General features: G+C 40.5%; 2 protein-coding genes across 11 annotated transcripts in view; both read left to right on the top strand.

Annotated features, from left to right (window-relative positions):
- The window catches only part of LOC127367151 (myelin basic protein), a 53528-nt gene extending 46445 nt beyond the window's left edge, over positions 1-7083 (top strand). For both annotated transcript variants that reach the window (XM_051406749.1, XM_051406750.1), the window contains exon 4: positions 3526-7083. In XM_051406749.1, coding sequence (XP_051262709.1) covers positions 3526-3821 — 296 coding nt within the window. In that variant the 3' untranslated portion in view covers positions 3822-7083. The remainder of the gene's footprint in view (positions 1-3525) is intronic.
- Positions 3945-22421, top strand: LOC127367152 (myelin basic protein-like). 9 transcript variants are annotated; one of them, XM_051406756.1, is made up of 7 exons: positions 3945-4073; positions 14145-14249; positions 14400-14426; positions 15306-15335; positions 17137-17211; positions 17369-17387; positions 20878-22421. In XM_051406756.1, exons 1-6 carry the CDS (start codon positions 3954-3956, stop codon positions 17369-17371), a joined length of 360 nt encoding a protein of 119 aa, XP_051262716.1. In that variant the 5' UTR covers positions 3945-3953; the 3' UTR covers positions 17372-17387; positions 20878-22421. The 9 variants fall into 9 exon arrangements, with proteins under 9 accessions (XP_051262716.1, XP_051262714.1, XP_051262720.1 ...); XM_051406754.1 differs by having other exon boundaries at positions 17128-17211; XM_051406760.1 differs by lacking the exon at positions 15306-15335.
- The last annotated feature ends 10 nt before the right edge of the window (positions 22422-22431 follow it).

The following is a 22431-nucleotide window of genomic DNA, read 5'->3' as shown; positions in this document are numbered from 1 at the left end:
TTTTTTTACAGACACCGCGCTGTTTTATTCAGTTTAATAGCAATATATCTTCATAATGGAGGTTTGCAAACAGCAAATGGTTGATGACAATCGAAAGCAGCAATTAAAAGATCATTACATCGTCTATTATTTAATGGACCTCAGTTGGCACCCAGAGAATATCACCAACACTGATCACGGTCCGATACCGTTCACAGTGGGTGATAATGGACAACAGTCTTATCTCAGCTATACAGATGAGTAAGCTTTCTAATCTAAGCAGAGATCCAATAAAATCACTGAAAAGTAAATAACACAATGATAAATCCCAGAACAATAATAATAACACTACCGTGTCATTTGAGTTTGGGGCTTGAAAACAATTCAGTGCGAGTGACTTCCACCAGCCTTCCTCATTAGGCTATTGAAAATGTGTGGGTGAGGAATTTTGTTTTTCCGCATAAGAGTATAGGCCGCAGAGTGAGTTCTGATTAGGCAGAAATGTCAGCACCTGACTCACTAATCACTGAGTCATCTATATTGATCAACAATCCCATCAATCCACCACGCGTGTATTACGGTCAGATTGTGCATTGGGATGCTAAAACCCGGACTTAATGCACCTTTAATAACAGCAGGCAGGGAGTAAGCTGATTAATAAGGTACTCATCAGCACATAACCTTTTCCACGGTGCACATGCAGTCAGTATCACGCTGCACTATTATGGACTGTGGAGGAGTGTTAAAGTTCAGCCATGTCAGGATGGTTTCCTCTGTCATTTGTATTTTATTGGTATTCTAGCGGCGGATGGTAGCGCTGCCGGGCTCAACAGGTGATGGATGATGGAAATGATTTGAGAGGACTCATGGGCAGGCCAATGAGGGGCAGGAAAACAGCAGCTTTCTTATTTATTCTACTCTCAGTGGTTCTCCTGAGAGAGATTGCAATATAACATATTTACTGTTGCTAACAAAGACCGGTGAGTTATATTTCACATTCTTTACCGTAAGCAGATTTTAAATCAGTCAGAACACACTGGTGTAATTCTACCAGGCTGTGTTGCCGTGGGCTGAGGATATAGCTCCTCATACATGCTCACAACTTAAACAAATGAGCCGGATTGATTTGCCTATTCTGCTGCAATCCCTCTAGAACTGTCACAGATCCATAAAACACGTTGAACATGCAGAGCGACTCTCTAATGAGCCTCGGTGTTGGCTGACGAGATCACGAGCCAGCTTTTCCTCCAGTGACTGGCAGGTCATGCTGTGCGCTAACAAACTCCCCGGAGAAACTTTAAAACACAACAATACGTTTGTTGGTTTTGGGGTTTTTTTTGTACTTTGTTTAAAAAACAGTAAAAAGTTTTCAGGCCAGTGAAGTAAGAGGAAGAAAAACCCCTGCAACCTGCTGACAGTTTTCACAAACTGCAAAAGAGAAAGTAATATGGAGATATCACGGTACGCAGCTTAGAAGCCACTCATTTGAAGAACTCAGGGGAGAGCTTGCAGACCTTTTCCTGCAGCACTAAATACATGGATCATTATTTTAGGTTGCATATATGTCTAATGCAGTGCAAAATAGCTCAATAGCTGACTGAAGGACATTGAGAGAAAGGGTAGAAAGCAACACATTGATTGCACCACCTTTTTCTGATTGTTTCATTTTTGCCATCAGGATTTGAAATAGACTGGCTTCAATCTTATCTTCTTCCTCTTTGATCAAGACCTTACTTGACATCTTATTTTTGCCCATTGTAATTGTTCACTTTATATTAGAGTTAGGCTTTTTAGAAAGTCTTTGAATGGGATGTGTCATCTGCCATAAAGCAGCTGGTAACCCTGCAAGAATTGCATTAGTTTACAGTGAGGACTTTTAGTGTCTCAGAATGGGCTCTAAAAGGCTTGTTCACCTTGAGAAGAATGAAATTAAGAGGAAATGAGACAGATTGAGTGAGACAACTTTCACTAAGTACTTTTTATGGCAGTGCCGTGTGTGGCAGCCGCCTTAGTTGGATTATAGACGTGTTTTAAGAAATCACTCCTGCAGCAGGAGAATGGTATTAGATAATTTTTATTAAAGACTTTTTCAGCTATGTCTTATTACAGAGTGTTTAAAAAGACAGCCAAGTGCTTTTTAAAGAAGATTTTTGGCATCCTGACCTACTAGGCCTTTGTTGGAAAGCTGCACCGATGAGGGGAAAAAAAGAGCTCTCATTTTATGGTGAAGCAACTGATTAATGATATTAAATGACCATGTATATCTGTCTCTGTTTGATGACACTCCTCAAAACAACAGTTTTAATCGCTGACAATGCAGATACATTTAAATCTTCTTTCTCTTCTTTTAAAAAAATGCTACTGCAGTTATCCATCTGGTGGGCAACAAACGCCTACGATAATATTGGCTCCTCATTCTCATACGAGTCATATTTGCATCTACTCTTGAATCTTCCTTCAAATTCGGTACGTGACTTGCAAATCCGCCAGAAGGAAATCAAGCTAAAGAACTCATTGGATCAAATTATGCTGATGTTGCTGCTCCAGCTGTATTGTTTTAGGGGTAATTGACATCTAAAATTGTGACAATTCATAGTGTCAGTATCTACATAGCATACAGCAGAGAACTAGCATCTGCTCCGCACCCAGAGACATCCGCCTCGTAGCTCTCGGGGCCCCAAATCAGATAAGTGTCACCGTGCATTGGGTTGAAAATCCATACTTATAGGAGTTATTTTAGTGACACTGGGCTCTTTGTTTCTCTGTAATAACTATGCAGCTCTGACAACAGGCCACTGTTTCAGCCAATATTAGCATGCAGATTCTCTGGTGTAGTGCTACACCATTTCTGCCAGTACAGTGTGTATATTGTTTCGGAGGCAGGAATGCACTGGATGTCCTCTGCTGTGGGAGCTGGATAACTTAATGGATAGCTGTCAATGTGGATGTTGAAGACACAGCCGTATCTCCCATCTCACTGAACGAATGCGCTGATGCACATGCATCAGTTTTACACGGTTGCACAAGGGTTTGACTCTGTTGCAAAGGTGGTGCAGCCTTAAAATGTCGGGCAGATTTCTGTTTATTTCAATGTCATTTTCAATGTCTCTGGTGTGAGCTCACGGTTAATTGCATTACTGTAATAAATCAAAGGTTTTGCGCAAGCACTGTTAATGCTCTGTGCTCCACTTAAATTAAGCTGGGAATTGTAAGCACACCTGCTACAAGAATATTTTGACTCAGAAGTCTGCACCTAAGAACGGAACAGATGGTGGCACTGACCTCAGAGAAAAACAGCAAACTTAGAGACAAAACAGTACTTAAGGACTTTAGTTAGCAGTTGCCCGTGTCTTTAATCCCACATTTCTATCTTTTCCCGTTCAGCAGGTAAGGTTTGTTCGAGTTCAAATGTGAAATGTTAGCTCTGCTGGTCTCCGCCGCAGCAGGAAGGGCACTGTCTCGTCAAAAGGGGCCATTGTGCTGCTGTGGTTTGTTGTGTGCCATGCAGGCCCAAGCCCATAGATGACCCTTGTTGTTTCTGCGCAGGCCTGGGTGAGGCAGATGCGAACCAGAACAATGGCTGCGTCTCGGAGAAGCCGGCGGTGACTGACTCCACAGGCGCTGAGGGCCCCCACCAGCCCTGGCCCCCCGCCAGCACAGCTGACCCTGACGCCGCCACACCACGCCCCCACCTGGTCCGCCTCTTCTCCCGAGATGCCCCGGGCCGAGAGGACAACACCTTCAAAGACCGACCCTCCGAATCGGACGAGCTGCAGACCATCCAGGAGCACAGCGGAGCTTCAGAGTGCGGGTCGGATAGCCCCGAACAGGACCTAGAATAGGCTAGCTTTTTTTTTTTCCTCCCTCCCTCTCTTCTCTCTTTTTTCCCTCCTCTGTCTTTCGGTCTCTCATTTAAGAGAGCTACAAGAACCCCACTTTTGACAAATATACTACCAACCACTACTACTACAACCATGGCATCTGCAAGCAGCTCTGCACAGGCCGCCTTCGGGCTGGGCCGGAGGAAGAAGAACCCCGGCCTCCTGGATCAGATTGGAAAGTTCTTTGGAGGGGACAAGAAGAGGAAGAGCAAGGTGAGGAAGCGGGGAGTGTCGAGGTGAAAAACTCGGCCCTCTTCATGTATCTCAGTTCATTCTGCTGATTCACTCACAGAACCACTTTTTACTTCTGAGTCTTTAACAGATTTGTTGCAACATATTTGTCATATAGATTTGTGTTGGTTTTACTGTTGTTTTTATGGTGAACCGAAGTCTGACATTGTCCTTTGATTCACATTAACTGGATAATAGGTTACGAATCGTCACTGGATTATGACTTTGGGTGGGATTTGTTTTACTTTAAATTTTTTATTACAAAGAGGCTGTGAGTTTGAATCATTTATGGATACATTTCTTTACTCTGTTTTTCTTTTATTTGAATGGTACTGACATAAGTAGCATTTCTCTCTTCGGTTAGATTTAATATATCTGTTGTACATGTGATTTGGTGAATTTGTTCACTTGTTGCTGCCCTTATGCAGTGTGTTTATTAGAACTGGAGTTAAGAACAGCCGTGTGTCAGTTCAGGTACTTCCCTTAATGATGATGATGATGATGATGATGATGACGATAATGATGATGTGAGAGATGGGGCAAATTCATGCCCGTATCATTTAGATGTAAAACTAGTACATGATTTTGGATTTTGTAGAGGCCCTAGGTGCTCTGCAGAGAGTTCACACAGCTTCATTTGGAGAGAGTTAGTCTCTTTGATTTCTCTGTCTCTGGGGTCATTTTTAAACATCTGTGATAAGTCAGCTCCAGGGAGGTACTTCACTACTGTTTGCACGGTACAGCAATCTGCTAAGTCACTTTCAAATTTAATGATCACATTATGCTATAAATGATCAAAGAGATGTAAGATGTATATTAACATATAATGGCATCTATTAGAGTAGAAGCATATTATCTCCCCGTTTGGGAATATATACAAGAGTCTGCATTCTGTAAAGTAAGAACAGGCTTATCTTATCTAGCAGGCAAGTGATTACAAGGCATTAAAGTCTGCATTGCTTTTAATTACTGTGTACTCTAGTGTTGTCAAGATACCATCATTTTGACCATTACATAAGTATGAAAACCTTACTGATCAGGCCCACTTTACAGAGGAAAAACCCCACGTTTTTATGTTGGTTGTGAAGTGAAAGCTCCATTTGTACTCCTGGCACCAGTTTGTCCATCACTTTGGACAGACTGGGATTTACTTCCAGACGTGATGGGCTGCTTGGCACTGCAGCCACAGCTATTAAGACCCAGAGTGCTGCCCTGCTGGTTCCAGCCCCTCTCAGTCCACGGGCCACGCACTCAGTGATGCCCTCTGGGGGTGGTGATGAAATGGAAATGTGGTGTAAATATTCACTGCATCATTGAACATGCATTGAAATTTGGTTATCCTGACAACACTACTGACGCTAAATCCCAAAGCCTCTTGTAAGTGCTTTAGAGGAAATGGAACTGTTGCTCTGTATGTTCCATCGTGAGTCATAACTGCTTATTTCGACTGCTCTCTAATAGTGGACATTACTGGTATTGGTTTAAATAGAGAGCTGTGGTGCAGCGATTAAATCCTGTGGAGAAAAAAAAATCCTCTGATAATAAGCTTTTATTTCTGCCCAGCTAACCCTGCAGAGCACCAATCAGAGTGCTTTGGCAAGGTAATTGCAAAGAAATCACTCAACAGCATGAAAATATGCATTTCCCCTGCGCCTTAGGTCATCTATGAGAAGGTGTTCGGTGTAAGATTCAGGATTTAAAAAAAAAAAGATTTTCTATATACTGTATGCTACAAATTGCTTTAGCCTGCTGATCTGATATTGTTTTGCCTTTATAAAATGTTGAAATGTTCAGGGAAAAATGTCAACAGAACAAATTGTCAGACTTTCATTCAACATGAGGCTAGCGACCAGTTTCCTGCAGTATTTGCTTTTTTTCTTCTTTTTATGTCATAAAGCTGTACATTGCTCTCCGTATTGATGACAAGTTTACTAAAACAAAGTTGTAGAAATATATATTTATGTATTCACCAAGGGTTTGCCTTCAAATGATAAGTGTTCACGTCTCAAGTGAATGACAGACAGGTTTGCCCCACCTCCGTTGCCTATAGCAAAAAAATGAACCTGCACTAACCTGCTGCCAACACTTATTTTTCCAGAATTCATCATGAAGATATTTTTAAGCTTAATTTTCTTAATCTACTCTGCCTGTCTGTGTGCACATATTCTCCACAGACATACTTAATGCATACATCGACTCCTTGGCTATTAATGTGGAAACATTGTGTCCATGTTCTCTGTTGGATCTTGAATATGCATGTTGGTTAATATTCGGCAGGTGTGGAGCCGTTTCCAAACTGATCCTTCGTGCGTTTTATGTCCTTCATCATTTACATAATTGTCATTCCAAGCCCGAGACTGGGCTTCGAGTAAACATTAAGACAAGCGCTCAAGTTGCGAGATGACGCCAAAAAAACGTCTAACATCAGTCTCAGGACATGAAACAATCTGCATTTGAATGCTAACAGGTTTTTGATCATTTCAAATTACAGTGATAATGATGTGTTAATTGGAGGGAAAATTAAGTTTGCATGAACATTAGCTATTCAAGCAGAAATATAGACTCATAAAGAACAAAGACTATTTTTAGGTCTTAATTTGCATGTTAATTTGTTGAATGGCAGACAGAATCAGTCATATAATGCAGTGCAGGAGTGATTATCAGGCTTTAGCAGAACAGCTCACAGTCAAAACCAAAATCGTGTGATACTGTACTCTAACCCCAGTGTCTTGGATGCAGAGGGGGTGTCGGCGGCCCCCCTCGCATCAGTTCGCTCACCTCAGGTTCATGTGTCTTTGTCCCAGTCGGAGAGTTTGTTTGAACCAGCAGCGGATCGATGCTGATCCCTGTTTTGTAACGCCTTCAACTTTGCAGTGGATACTTGTAAGCGTTTGTATCTGTTGTGAAGTGTTGTGACCGTTGACCTGTTCCTAACCTGATCCTGTTCTAAGCTTTTTTTGGATTATTGCTTGATTAAAACTCTTTAACAACACCCTCAGCACTCTCTTTGTTTTGTTTTAATTCGTGTTTGGCTCCATGTCTCCCTTTTTTGGTTCCTCCTGTGTTTTAAAAGTATGATACATTGTTTTAACTGCTCTGCTAACAACCCGTAATAGCCAGCCACTCTGATTTGCCATTACTCCAGTTTTGAAGTGATTTTAGTTCAGCCCCAAGCAATGAATAAAACCAACCCATTATAGAAAACTTAACTTTCATCATTTATCCAGTGTGCCTGCGATTGTCTGCAGTCGCTGCCATTAAGATTATAGACTTTAAGACAAATTAATATATTCCAGAGTCGATCAATCACATAAACATATACTGCAAAACAAAAGCTTCTCAAAGTGTATTTAAGGAAAAGCAGAGCTACTGTTTATCTCCACTCTGATAGTACTGAGTAATGGTTGACTGGCTTGACTTGTTTGTGTGAGCCTAAAGATGAAATGGCGAGAAGAGAGAATAAAACACCTTTTTCATTCTTTCACTTAGTTTGTCTACTCAAAGGGCAGAGCTTTTACTGATCACCACAAACTGTTTTTTCTTGTTTCCCAGAGACATGCGTGAATTGAAATTCATTCATTTAGACTCCAATCGCAGAGAAGTATTGCCAGATTCGAGTCATTTAGAGCCTGCCTAAAGACTTTGCATTCGCATGAACAGCAGCGCGTTCGTGAGGATTACTTCTCCAACAACAAGGGATCAGAGTTCAGCGCAGAAATTCAGTCGGTACAGGCTCATTTCAATTTCTATTTAAGATGTAAAAATGTGTGTTTATATTCATCCTTTGGTTAGATGGACCAAGAAACAAGTACAGCCAGGCACCCTGGCACAGGAAATTACTGCACAATGAAAACAAACAGTGCCTGGGATTGTGGACAGACGTGCATTTTAATTGAATTTAAATGCAAGCTGCAAATGATTGATACTGCAGAATGAATCTTATCAGTCACACAAGAAAGAAGCCAACCTCCGAGTTCAAGACATTGAAAGTGAAAATATTGCTCAAGCATTTCATTTTTAGGATCGGGTTATGTGCAACTTAATAAAACTGAAGGGACTGTACAAAAATTATTAGAGGGAGGGTGGTGGAACATTATGTTTATATTTTTTTTTAAGCAAGCCCCTCTACGGTGGTGGTTCTCAACCTGGGGTCCTTGATGTGGTTCTTGGGGGTCCCCAGAAATATTGAGAATATGTCAATTTCACTATTATTTCATTAGCTAGAATTAGCCGAGTGAATGTATCAGAAGGACTGTTCTGTTCACTTTTAATCTACCCATTTACAGGCAGTTATGGAACATTAAATTATTTTCAGATGGGGACTCGTGAGAGTAAATCTTATCATATATGGGTCTACGGACTGATGTGGATCAATTTGGGGGTCCTTGACACCGAAAAGGTTGAGAACCACTGCGTTATCGTATATATTTTTGGACCTTTCTCTTGACTGAGAAAAGTAGAAAACATTTTTTATAGAAAAATAGAACAGCCTCTACACAATATTTCAGTTTTAAGAATTTATAATGGTGCACTCCAATTTAAACTTTAAGAGAACAGAAGTATAATTAACAGTTGCTAAAATGATGGCAAACACCCCCAAAAAAGGCAAACCTCCCTTCAGTACAATGAGAAATACTCCTCCCTAATCATTTCCATAAGGGTTCCTAAGAACATTGGGTTTTTCCCCCATCATCTGTTCTATCTGACAGCACAGATAATTGCTTAATTACCCTCCTTTTTATTTGGTATTTGATCTTGCGAGGCATGGGACCTGATTGCCTTCCGAGGGGGACGGCGAGCTGCAGATGCCATGTTTGTGTATCTCCACTGCCAGACAAACTGCTGTGTTTGTCAGCCAGATCGATTGGCCCCGCTCCTCCCTCTGTTCATGAATCTGAGAGAGTTCAACTACAAAAAAAGATTATTACTCCTTTTTTTCTGTTTGAGCAGGAATGTGCAGTCAGACGCTAGGGGGCAGATGGGTTAATTGTGAAGAAACTAATGAATGAATAGAAAGTGCTGTTCAGTGCAACGGGGTAGATACGTGATTCCTAGAAAAGATATCTCAACACAGTTCTTAATAAATGTTGAGATGAGATATTCAGTGTGAAGTTAGTTAAAAGTATTTGGTATGATGTTGATCCATGAAGATAATGATGAAGATTCTCGACTATAAATTTCCAAGTCTTCTCATCTGCTCAGGATTAATTATTAAGCATCATAAATAATGACACAGGTTCCTGGCCAGGCTGCGACCTCTGACCTCAGAGGGGGCAGATATGATCATTAACCTGCCCTTCGTGATAAAGTACAGGGCACGAATACTGTGTATCTCAATCTGTGTCCTGAATCCTGATTTGTTACTCTTCTCATATCACCAAGCTCGTATCTGTATTTGGAATATATTACATGTAAACATCTGAAAACTTCACCTTCCTGTCAGACCTTTTAAACCTTTTCTTAATGAGAGGAATACTTTAAAGTTTTGGGAACTACACTTATTCACTCTCCTGCCGAGAGTAGGATGGGAAGATCAATACCACCCTTAAAACCAATCTGTTACGAAGCTGGAGCCTAGAGATGGAGCGCTTAGCTTAGCATAAACACTAGAAAGGGTCTAGCCTGGCTCACCAACATGTTTTGGATTAATCAAACAACATATAAAATATTCATTTGTGAGCTGTAGAGTTGTTGGTAGCCTGACTTTGGGCTAGCTGCATTGCTGCAGCGATGGCAATGGCGGTCAGTCCATGACTCCAGCAACCATTACAAATACCTCAACAATTATTGGATGGATTAGCATGAAATTTTGTAGTCACCCATGTTCCCCTGAGGATCAGTCCTAGTGAGTTCAGTGATTTTTTTCTGTAGCAACACTATTAGGTCAACATTTGTAACTTTGAGTGAAACCTATACATTCATGTTGCTCACATAATTAACTGTAGTTGTCCTTCGACTTTTCATGTAATACATTATTCAGGAGGATCTATTTGCAGAAATAGAATGTACCATGTATGCGTAACTATGTTTTCATTAGTGTTTTTGTTTCCTTAGAATTTTGTCTTCAGAGGGAGGGGGCCTCTTTTATGGAGTTTTTTTAAGTATATTTTTGGGGGCTTTTATTGGCTTTATTACAGTGACAGCTGAAGACAGACAGGAAAGGGGGGCAGAGAGAGGGGATAACAGGCAGCAAAGGGCCGCAGGTCGGATTCAAACCCTGGACCACTGCAGCAAGGACTGACTCTAGAGTGGGCCATTGAAGTTATTCCCCCTTTTTACGCCCACCTTTGCGCTTGGAAGGAGAGAGGGAAGTGAGGGAGTTGCAATCAGCAATTCTTAAATTCTCTTTTTATGATCCAGTACCTGAAAAACAAATAATTCCCATTAGTTCTTACATTAGCATGTTAGCATCATCATCATGTAGACTTTTAGTCTTGGTTTTCCCTTTTTTACAGAGCCAGGTGAGTCTCCCCCTGTTTCCAGTCATTGTATGCCAAGCTAACGTTCTCCTGGTTCTATACCCTCATACTGAATGGGCAGTTATTACAGTGGTATCTATCTCCTCATCTAACTCTCTACAAAAAAAGGTAATAAGCTTATTTCCCACAATGCCAAACTGCCCATTTAAAGACATGTTAATGCCCTTTTGCTTAGCATCCTAAAACAAAACAAATTATAATTCAGCCTATAGCCACTTTTTAAAGAGGGAGTGGATAGTTAGCATGAGCAATGAACCTTGACTGAGGAAGCAACCGAAAGAGCAGCACACACAGAAAAATCAAACTCTATCAACTATGAATACAAAGGGAATGCTCTACAGACTGTTTGTATAGTCTGCACAAAATGCACACAAATTGTTTGTGTGTGTGTGTGTGTGTGTGTGTGTGTTAGAGGCAGATGGAAATTAGGTCTTTGTGTCTCTGCACTTCCTTTTCACTCACTCACTCACTCCACACACACACACACACACACGAAGCCTTTTCTCTTCAGACATCAAACAGAGATCAATGATTGCAACCACCCTCTTTTCAAAGACACTACTGAAGTGAAAGTTTGAGAAGTGCGAAAAGCTGAAGTGGCAGTTGCAAAATATCCTCAACATTCACCGAAGACACTGCTTTTTAATTTAGCAACAGTAACTTATTTTAATATCAGCTCAGACTTGGCAAATGCCTCAGTGTCACGCTCAAGATTTGAAAGTCTCCATCATCATTAACAGCATGCCACTCACTAATGGAAACCTCATTTGCATTTAATTTTCCCTCCTCATTTAAATATGTGTAATATTCACTTGACATTTGCAGCTAAAGTTATTCGAGGTCATCCTGCACCTTTTTTTTTTTTTGCTTTTTAAAATGGAAAAATAACAACAGAGCATGTTTTTTAAAGCGGAGGAGAAGAGAAGGGGACAGATAGAGAGCAGAAGCTCACATCAAAGGGACAACTGGCTGAAATTGAGACTGTACCAGCAGAATTCATCCAGCATTATTTGATCTCCTATTTCCTCTCCCATCTCTTCCTTTTCTCTTCTCCTTTCCCCCCGAACAAAGGCACGATAGCGGCCACCAAGGTTGCTCTATTTTCTCCCCTCCCTTTCATTTCTGCCTCCATTTCCCATAATTTACATTGGGACTGACACAGGTACACACACAGAGACACACACTTATGCAAGAGGACATCATTAAGGGGTCACTAGTGAGGCACTGGGGCAGCTACAGAGCCGGAATATGCGGACATCAGCCACAGAAAGGCTAGATTCACTCCAATTCAAACTGAAATATTAAGTCTTATACACACTGTATATTTGCCAGATACTACGTGGGAAACAAAATTCCTTCTAAGCCATTTTTGTCTGTCTAGATAGCCATTTGGGTGGGATTGTGCCGTAGGTGGGAACCTTTCTTTCCTCTTATTCCTTTGTGTTTCCTACACTGTATTGATATGAATGTTGGCTGGTCCACTTTCACAAAACCCATAAAGGACAGTGAAGGTGATGTATAATCTGACACCTCATGGCTGTCGTGTTGCGTAAATGGCGGTGGCGGTGAAAGTTTCCCCTCCCTTCGGTTGCCTTAAGGTTCTTTGATGTGAGATAATGGACGTGAATCATCAACAGCAAGCCCTCCCTCCCCTTCCACCCGACATGCACAGACAAGCATAAAAACACACATACATTTTCCTCTTACATTAATGGGGTCAGAGAGAGGGATGAATAAGGTAACATTAACTGAAAAGACTGAACATACTGAGTGGGTGGAAATGAGATTGTTCTCCCGTGGGCTGCAGGTTGTTGATGGCGTTCGGTATTAGAAGAATAATACTTCTCACCTTTAATGTGTCTGCACCGTTTGCACGAGTTAAAAGAAGTTTTTTTTTTTAATGCAGCAGTGTTTTAACTCAGGCCTAAAAGTCAGAGCGTATCGATCTTATTAAGCACTCATGTTGACATGCTCTTTGTAAAGTGTGACTTTGAAGAACTTGGCTGCATTGATTTGTACTTTGGGATGCTAATTAATCTTCTTCGTTAAGATCAAGCCACCGACAAGAAAACACTGACATCTTTAACCGCTCATTTGTTCCATTTTAATTTGTTTTTAACGACTCCTGGCCAAAGGTTTTTGCCAGTTTGGGATACGGGGTTAACTGGGTGGGAGCTGTATGCGACGTGAGGCTGTTTTTAAAGTTGCTTATAGAATGAATATCTGTGGGTGGATGGAAGTTTTTCAGTGAGTCAGAAGCACAGATAGATAGCAAGATATATTCATACCGAGGGGCTGCTGCATCTCAGTATCTGTTTTTAAGGGTAAAGATGTTCCCACCTTATTACAGCGGAGACACTGGCTCCTGTAAAGACCATACAGGTGGTAAAAACTGCCATTTATCTACAGAACACTATTAAAACTAACCACGGTTCTGAGCAAGACTTGAGACTGTAATTGCTTTCCTTCACAGGTGGGTGTCCAGAGACACTGGCCACGCCTGAAACCTGATTGGTCACCCCATTATCCTTACCTTTTCCCATAATTTTAAAGCTAACACATCCACTGGTACCAACCATGTCGCGCTAGCATGTCGGGTAGTGGGCTAAGTCACGCTCCAAGGTTAGGCTAAATTTTCATTTTCAAAGGGATCCCTTGACCTCTGACTTCATGATATCTGAATGAAAATGGGTTCCATGAGTCTACCCTTTAGCAGACATGTCCACTTTATTCTAATCTCAGTTTGGGTCCAAAAACATGCAGTTTTTGTTGTATAAATGGGTTATTTTTGCCCAGTGTATTTGGATATTTCTGCACATTGGGATCCTTAAAAATATTGGAAACATATTCTTCATACCACCACTTCATATGCCAGTGCCCCACTTGTGATATCCCAGTCAAAAAACTCTGGACACGCCCCTGCACTGTTGTTCACCACACTTAGCCCGCTAACACTTATGCCTTAAAGCATCCTTACAAAATTTGCACTTTGCAGTTTTATTTGATTAAGGTATTGCCTAGCATCCACATGCATTATATATATATATATATATATATATATAAGGAAGTTATTGTATAACCTACAGATTCATTCATAATTCAGTTCAAAGTGAATTTATATTCATATGTCAGGTAAGTAAAAACGGTTACGGAATGATGTAGAGCCACCGCTGTCTCCCATAAGCGAATAGCTTTGGTGCCATGGCAACATGGGAAAGTACTGTGTGTTTTGTAAAATTGTCAACAATTCCACTAAAAAAATCAATTTTGGTGTTTTTGTTCCCATTGTTCAAAAGGTAAGTATGACAAGCAACATGACAACCCACTCAAGTTCATTTCAAGTATTCATTCATCCCACTGGAGTGTTTTAATGCAATTTTCCCAAGAATTTACTGGAAGTGCTTTCTTCTTGATTGGCTTACTTCAACAGATAAACTCTTATTCTTACATTTATTAAATTCAACTCAAGAGTTTAAAGTCATTCCAGTTTTGTGTTGAAGTATACATTTATTTAACATGTAGGTCTATTGAACCTTCCCTTCCCCTTCCTTTCCTTTCTCCTTTTCTTTCTCAGGGATCTTTCCGAGGTGCTCTCTCTCCAGGCCCTCAGAAAGCCTCTGCGACTTCCCCACGTAAGCGTGGAGCAGAAAACGCTGTGGTCCATTTCTTCCGCACGATCGTAAGTAATAGAAATAACACACTATACCTCTGACAGTATCTTTCTTCCAGTGTTCCCTCCATGTTTGTCTCTTTGCTCTTCTATTGCTTTCTCTTTTTTCTCACTAATTCTGTCAAATCTCTTTACTTTTTGTGATTAACTCCTCTTCAGGTGTCCCCTGCCCCTCCCAAGTCTAGGGTGAGTCTGCTTGCTTTATATTGATACTTTTTTAAGTTGAAATTTACACATGGAATACAAAATCTTAATTCTAAAATCCTAAAATTGGGTCTTTATCAGTTTTGCTAAGATCATTGAACACCATATGTGCTGTCAATATTTATTTTGTTCAATATTGACAATAAATTTAATCAGAAACTTCAGAGAGAGACAGTCAGGGATTTAAGTGTAATCTGTACACCGCTGAACTTCCAGCACACTGAAGCTTTGAATTTTTACTTTTATGGCAAAAACATTATTAGCCTGCTTTTCTCCCAGAGATTTCAAAGCAGAAACAAATTGCATTTAGATGAATAAACTCTTTTATATTCAGGAGGACATTAACCAATCCCGCTGCACTCTAAAACTTGATCACAGTGTTGCATTTGAATCAGTTTAGATAAAGGACTTATTGTTTATTTCCAGCTTAAGGGTAATCAATAAGAAATTTGAAACCCATCCATTGCAAATTTGCAAACATAAGCATGAAATGAATGCACAGAACAGAACATTTAAGCAGCTGGAACACAATGTATTTCAAACTTTGGACTATTTTATCCATTATTTCTACATGCTGTATGTCTTTAGCATTGTTGCTGCTGAATGTCACTTAATTTGTGCTTTTTCCAATGTGAGCATCTGCCTTGCTCCTCTCTCCTTTCCCCCACATATCTGCTCCCCTTCCTCATCTGCTCCTGCCCCCCTGTGACCCTGTGACTCCCCCCCCCTCCGGATGGACCCTCCTACCTGCCTCCTCTCCTTCCCATCCTGCCTTCGCACTGAGTAAGACACACATTTCTATTTGTCCCCACACTCCCTTTTACCTCTTGTCCTTGTCTCTTTGTTTCTCTGCACGTCCAGTGGAGAGGACTAGCAGCCAAGATAGGCCTGGTAGGTGGTTTCAAAAACTGCAAAAAAAGCAGGTATCATGCCTAATTAAACCAAAGGGGGTGAGTGAGGTCATCCTCTAAAACAGCCTTGGAGAGTGACGCCTGTGGCTCTGTTTCCATTTAGTCTCCATCAACCACTTTAGCCGCCGCAATCTGTCCACACATCAGTGATAACGCCCTCATTTCCTTCCGACTTAAGTCCATTTTCAAATACACCGTTCCCATTTTGTAGCTTTGCAGCCTGACTTATCCATATCATGTGCGTGTGTTGTATATTCATGATAACACAAGCATTATTCTGTTATTCATTATGCTTGTTTCATTTGAAAAAATTCCTCTGTGGCCGGCTGAAGAGAGGCTGCCTTCTGCTTCATTTGGCGACGTTATCAGCACTTAATTTAAGGTCCTCATGCGTGTGTGTGTGTGTGTGTGTGTATGTGTGTGTGTGTGTGTGAGTGAGAGAGAGTGCTTGTTCTGAATCATGAAACAGCAGAGGGGTTGCTGGGGGTTAAAGGCAAAATGACTCAGACAAAGGAGTCTGTTCTAGGGACTTTAGGAAAATTATTAGGACGGGACAGGGGGTCAAAAAAGGTGGAAGGTATAATTTTCCTTTTGGCTGAAGGCACAACAGTCTGACTGTTTTAGGAGAGCAGAGGAGGATCTTTTACTTTATTTACTTGTCCTGAATTTATATTTGATTTCAGCCTTCCTTTGCAATATAGCTAACTGTGACAAAAATATTCACTTGTGACATAGGTGCACTTTGCCATATGCAGAGGACAGCTCTGTCTCTGTTTCTGCGTTGTATTAATGTCTGCATTGGTGGCACACAATTTAACACCAATTTATATTCTTTTGACATGTTGGGAGGGTGATGCAGATTTTCCCCAAGTCAAGAAAGGGAGGGCAACATTAATGATGCTGAGGAGGGCCTTGAAAACAAGTGAAGCGTACGGTTCCGCCCCGTCACTTCTCCAATAATTTTCATACAGTCCCTAAGTGTTTTCATGCGTATTTGATCAAACACCAGCATCTCTGTTTTTACCATATGAAAAGGATGAACAGTTATTATCATATAAGCTGTTTTGTTTGGCAAGCAGCGATGTTTTGAAATGTTTCCAAAATAAAATACATTTGGTTCATTGCATCCGCCACGAGGCAGTGAATCAATCAGCTTACAAGGCACAACAGAAAACAGACTCTTGAAGAACTCATTAGCATTTGCACGGTCACCATACTGGAACATGCAGGTACCAGGTGACTGTCATGCATCAGACTCATGCGTGTGTTTTTAGAAAGTCAACTGTTGTTCAATTAACTTCCCCTCTTCTTTGTATCTAACCGAAGAATTGCCAATGGTGGTTTCAAATTTTCAACAAAATATGCAAACAGAAAACTTTTCATATCAAAACTTTGCTGCTTTGTAGCTTTTCTAACTCATGCATAATTCACACAAAATGTTTGGATGACAACCTTGCCAGGAGAGGAACACAATTATGCTATAAAAGTAGGGCACAACCGGATTGCACCGTAATCAATACTTAGTTTTCTCCGATATTTTGGGTGCAGAGCACACCCATCCCTCACTCCCCCACACCTCGGAGAAAGAGGTCCTATGTGTTCTATTCTCTCCTCTTCTCTCCTTACTCTTTGAAATGTTCACCACCACCACCCCCCCACTGAATTGAAAATGAGTCTGGGGCTCGCTGTAGAAAGGTCAGCCACAACTTAATCCCCTGTCAAATATCTCCAAGACTCTCTTAACACACTGACTTCTTTTCTCCCTCTGCCAGGGTGACCAGAAGTCACAGTCTGCTAAAGCGAAGAAGGCCAGTGCAGGGGACGGCAAAGGCACCCTGACTAGGATCTTCAAAATGGTAAAAAAAAAAAAAAAAAAAACTGCTTGTCAAACACTTTCCAAGTTATTTTTCAGTGGCTTCTCTACACTTTCTCTTTCCTGGAAGTGAAATGGCATAGAAAATGGAATATTTCCCTAATCACCTTCTTGCCCCTGTTTTTTGTTTTCTGCCTCAGTGATGATATCAGCAGCAGAGTGAGTAACTGATACTTGATTGAAGGATACTTGAGTTTAACTCACTCTGCATTTGTTTGATATGCTTAGAAGACACCCTAATCTCATTACTACTGCAGCAGCAGCAGCAGAATAATAAGAGGCTTTTAGAGACAAGATTGATCATTGTGCATGCTACAAGCTTTATGCCGGTGCTGATATAATCGTGCTGAAGATGGTAGGTCCAGTTGTAAAGGGGTCCAGCGGGGCTATAGCTAACATATGGTACCTGCTTTACAGGGAAGTAGCAGTGGCTTATGCACAATATATAATATAACATTATTATGCAATATCTTCAATCATTTGCCGAACACGACTGGCTCCTTCAGGTCCTTTGGAGGACTCACAGCACAATATGTTGGCAGAATACAAAACTGATCATTAGGCACAAAGTATACAGTACCTGAAGAAGCTATCATTCAATGGCCAGTAATTAAATAAATCAAAGCACTACTTTGTTTAAAATTTTTCGAACATTAGGTTGTGTCAGTAGCACATAACAAATGCAGTATAAAAATCATGGAGTACAGCTGCCATGAAAAGCAAACTGAATCTGCTCAGCATTAAATGGTAGATAGTTAGGATCCAGCTGATGAAGTCAGTGGAGGCCAACACAGAGCAAAAAGTAGAAGGAACACTGGTTCAGTTTGTTGTGCAGGCCCCAAGTGGTACATATCAATTAATGCAGCTTTAAATGTAATCTTTTAAAATTTTTACAATATGCTATAAGGCATGTACCAACTGGTAATACAGGCAGGTTTAAAAGTATTTATGAACGTGCTTGAAACTGCTGAAAACATATCATTATACAATGCAAACAGTGGTACAGTGTGTGGACGGGCATCCATAAAAACCTGTTAAAGTTTATATATATATATACATATTATATAACAAAAACATTCTAATACTCAAACTGTAAAGTGTGCTATAAAGCATAGTGTGATATATCACAATACTGTAACTAAGGCAGTGGGAACTGCATTTGTATTGATCACAGTCCCTGTAACATCCACCATCATAGCCTTCAGTTTACATTTTCAACACTGCTATCTCGCTGTTGGGGATTTAAACACAAAAATCGATATAGTGTTTTTGAGAGTGGATATACAATATCACAATACAAAATATTGTGGTAAGATATTTTTTGATATTTTCTTATACCCCTAGTGAAATAATGGGTACGTGAGAGACAGTGAACTTGGAATTGATGAGGTTTTGGTTAAAGATTCATTACCTCTTTTTGCTCGTTAGAAAGCTTCCAAACATGAATGTCAAAAGTACTCTGAGCACAGATGGCAGAGTCACTTATGGCTCTGTGCTCCTGGTACGACTAAGTGAACTGAGGTATTCAAACACCCACGCTGGACATTCATTCTCATACTGTGTAACATTCACCCAACTTTTCAGCTTCAGCGCATTCATTAGCACTTACTTGAGACTTCTGTATTCTGCTCCACTTTCCAATTTACAGAGAAGCTTCTTATTAGTTGATTTGTTTTCATATGTCATGAAAGGGAGTGGCAGCTTTCATGCTCTGCCAGTTTTACCCTGTCAGGTTTTAATTAGCCACCCTCTCTCTCTATACCTTAGAGTAGTAATTACTGAGGGGTGGAGAGAAATCCAAATTTCCCCAGGGCTGCATCCTCATCTGTAGTGGCTAAATTATTGTCACTGAGCTACAAGAGAGTAAACGGCTCTGGAGATGATGAACGTCTGGGATGCTCGTTTCACATCTCTCTGATATAGCTAATCAGTGCTGACTCAGTGCCATCACACAATCACTTCCGTTTCTTCCACACATTAACAGGCTCCACACGCTAAAAGGGAACGAGAATAAAGCCATATTAACTTTTAATTAATGTTTCACACTTTGTTTCTATTCATTTTCTGCTTTCATTTCCAGATTAACATTTCAGCTCTGCTGCTGTATATTGAGTTTTTCAGTTTCATGACACATAATGAATTTCATCTGAAAAGTCTACAGGAATAAATTAGAACAAAACCCCAGTCCCCAGCCGTAGTTTTATGAGGAGTAAAAAGCTTCTCACAATAAGGATTATCTTCTTGAGCAATCCATAAAGATTTGTCTCATTTGTATAATCTTTCTGCCTGTCAGAATCTTCTACTCTTCCTACTTTGTGATCGGAATGAGAGAGTGAAATGGAAAAAGTATAATCAGCAATGGCTTTGTGATAAACATAGGATGTCTAATCGGAAACTTTGGGGACCAAAAACAAATAGAAAACTTGAAGGTTTTGCCTGTGAAAGCATGAAAACCACCAAAAAAAATTTTGTGAAGCAATATGTAATTACCTGTGGTCAGTGGATAAGATGCAACCCAATTTCCTATCCAGCTATTTGTTTTTCTCAGATAAAGCAGGAACATCCTCTGAGATAAACATCTTTCTGTATATTTAAGAACATATTTAATATGTGCTTGCGACATAATGACCTCCCACTACGCAGCATCAGCAATGTATGGATGCTCAGTTCAGCCAAGAAAAAAAAAATGAATGAAAGCATAGGAATGATAAAAAATTTAAATGCTCATGGTGAATCAAAATTACAAAATTCTAAGTCAACATTTTGACTTTTTTAAATTGTGAGATATTAAGTCATTGTTGTGAAAAAAAGGAAAAATCCGTTCTTGAAGTCAAAATTACTAAATAAATTGTCAACGTAACACAGAATTATGAGATACCAAGATACTTAGGCTTAATATTGTCATTTTGACATAGCATCCCATAAGTTTGAGATACTTCCTAAAACTTTTGTGTCAGTATGTAATGGTAATAGTTTTGACTTATTAACTCATGATTTTAAGTTACCTTCTCATTAGTAATTTACAAAATGGCTTACTATGAGTATTTTATTTTTATCTTTATCATTCCTAACATTTTATTTCTGTATTGTTTCTATTGGCTTCCATAACTATACATCATCGCAGGCCTGAAAATTGCCCTCAAACATACTAACCTGCTTATTTCTCACGTTAAAGGATTCCTCTGACTTTTCAGTGCTAAGCCCTGGTCTTATTATTGTTATACATTATTCAAGAGGAGAACTTCCTGTAACTTCTTGTGTGACTCCAGCTTTAAGACTTGATGAAAGAAGGCTGATGAAATACTTTCTTCCCTAAATCCTTTAAGATTTTTATTTTAACAGGATCTGACAAGTTAGCCAGACAGCTAATGTTTTTAAATCGCTGATGATTCAAAATGACCATCATCGCTGATGAAGACTAAAATTTAGCTGTGAGAAGTTATTGCCTACAATTACCTACCATTATCAGCTAAGTGCTGGCAGGGACTTCGGAGAAAGCTGTCTACTGAGGTGAATACTCGTCACACGCTGAGTGAAATGACCAATGGGCCAGACTCCAAAAACATCAGAGTCGTCCTTTAGTGCAGAACCAGACCTGAAAGACTGCCACCTCCACATATTCATCAGATATGTCTTGTCTGTTCTGCAGGGAAGCAGGAGTGCTTCTCCAGCCAAACGCTGAGGTCCCTCTCCACAACCCCTTCCAACAGCACGAGGGCAGACGTTCAAGAACACGGGACTAAAGTGGGGAAAAAGAGGAAGAAACGGAGGAAATCTTGTCACCCCTTAAACTCACCTTTCCCTCCACCTTCTGATAACACTCTAATGTACGCTAAATCCTTCATCTCCCCTATTATCGCCCCCCCCACCCAAGCCCCTTTGGCTGGTAGATAGCGACACAATCTGTTGCCCCCACCCTCCCCTGCATGCTTTGTGCTGAGTCTGTGCAGTCATCCTCATTGGTGTGAACTGTTTGCTGAAATTGATCCTGAAGCCGCTCACGTGTGCAGCCTGAATGACCCCAACCCTGACCCCTCCCTCCCCCTTGCCATGGCTCTCTATACTCGTGCTTGAGTTTCTCTAGACGTCTTCGATGGTTTCTTTAACAAAAAGGGGCGGCGAAACTGAAGCAGACCTGGGGCAGTTGAAGGTTACGGCCGGTGCAAGTCCGACTGACTTGACCGTCATTGCCGCTTTCTGATTGGATGAAAAGGCCGGGTTGTTTCTGTTTTAAACACAGAGCGGTTTTCTGTCTTGTCACACTGTCTTCGTCATTCCCTCGAACCTTTTCTGTTTGAGTTCTGTTTTGTGATAGATTTAACAGATTTGACATTATTAAGAGAGCCATTTGGTGCCAGTGTGTATTCTTTCAACCCTCGTGTGTTAGCTGTAGTTAAGTGTCCTGTCTTGAATGTGATGTTGATCTATGTTTGTCATTAGGGCCTAAGGCTGGCTGTGGACTTTGTAGTAAAAAATTTAATTTCTAAACCTTCTAAATCAATTTTATGCAATAGTCACTGAAAAGAAAACAGATTAGTCATTTCTAATGTAACTTTTCTTTTTCTTTCAATGAGATAATGGCAAACACTAATTGCCCTCTCCATATATAGAACTAAATCATTTCGTAGTGCACTGTTTTCCACCTTTAAAAACTGACTGAATCTGAGGCGTGATGTTGATGTGATGATGCCAGATTCAGACCTCTCCTCTTTGCTTTAGTGTAGTCTAGTTCTCTTCTTTCTCCGTCTCCACTGTTTCTACCTTATGCACAGCACACATACTGTAAACAACAAGTGCCTTCCCTCCTGACTACCAAAGCAATGTGCTGTGTTTCCTTCTTGTGGATAATTTAAAAACACAAACACAAATTTCAAAAAGGTGCTCTGTGACTAACTCTGTGCAGGTTTTCTGAGAATAAAGGTCAGCTGAAGAAAAGCTCAGCACTTCCACTCGTGCTGTTCGAAAACATCCATCTTCCACGTGTGCTAAATAAGCAGACGTGTGTGATCTCTTTCGTTCATCTCTCTCTCTCTACTGTTTGTGTGTGCTTGAGCCTCGTGAGTGCTGTGTGGTGTTTTTCTGAATGGATCCTGTGGATGAATGTAAAGATCCTCTTCATTATTGTATGTGTAATAAAACATGACCAGCCACTTAACTGAGAATAAAAAAATAAAAATTATAAAACCACCTCTACTCTCTGCCT

The sequence above is a fragment of the Dicentrarchus labrax genome, unplaced genomic scaffold (assembly GCF_905237075.1).
Source record: "Dicentrarchus labrax unplaced genomic scaffold, dlabrax2021, whole genome shotgun sequence".
Taxonomy (NCBI): domain Eukaryota; kingdom Metazoa; phylum Chordata; class Actinopteri; family Moronidae; genus Dicentrarchus; species Dicentrarchus labrax.
This window is presented reverse-complemented; position numbering and strand designations above follow the sequence as displayed.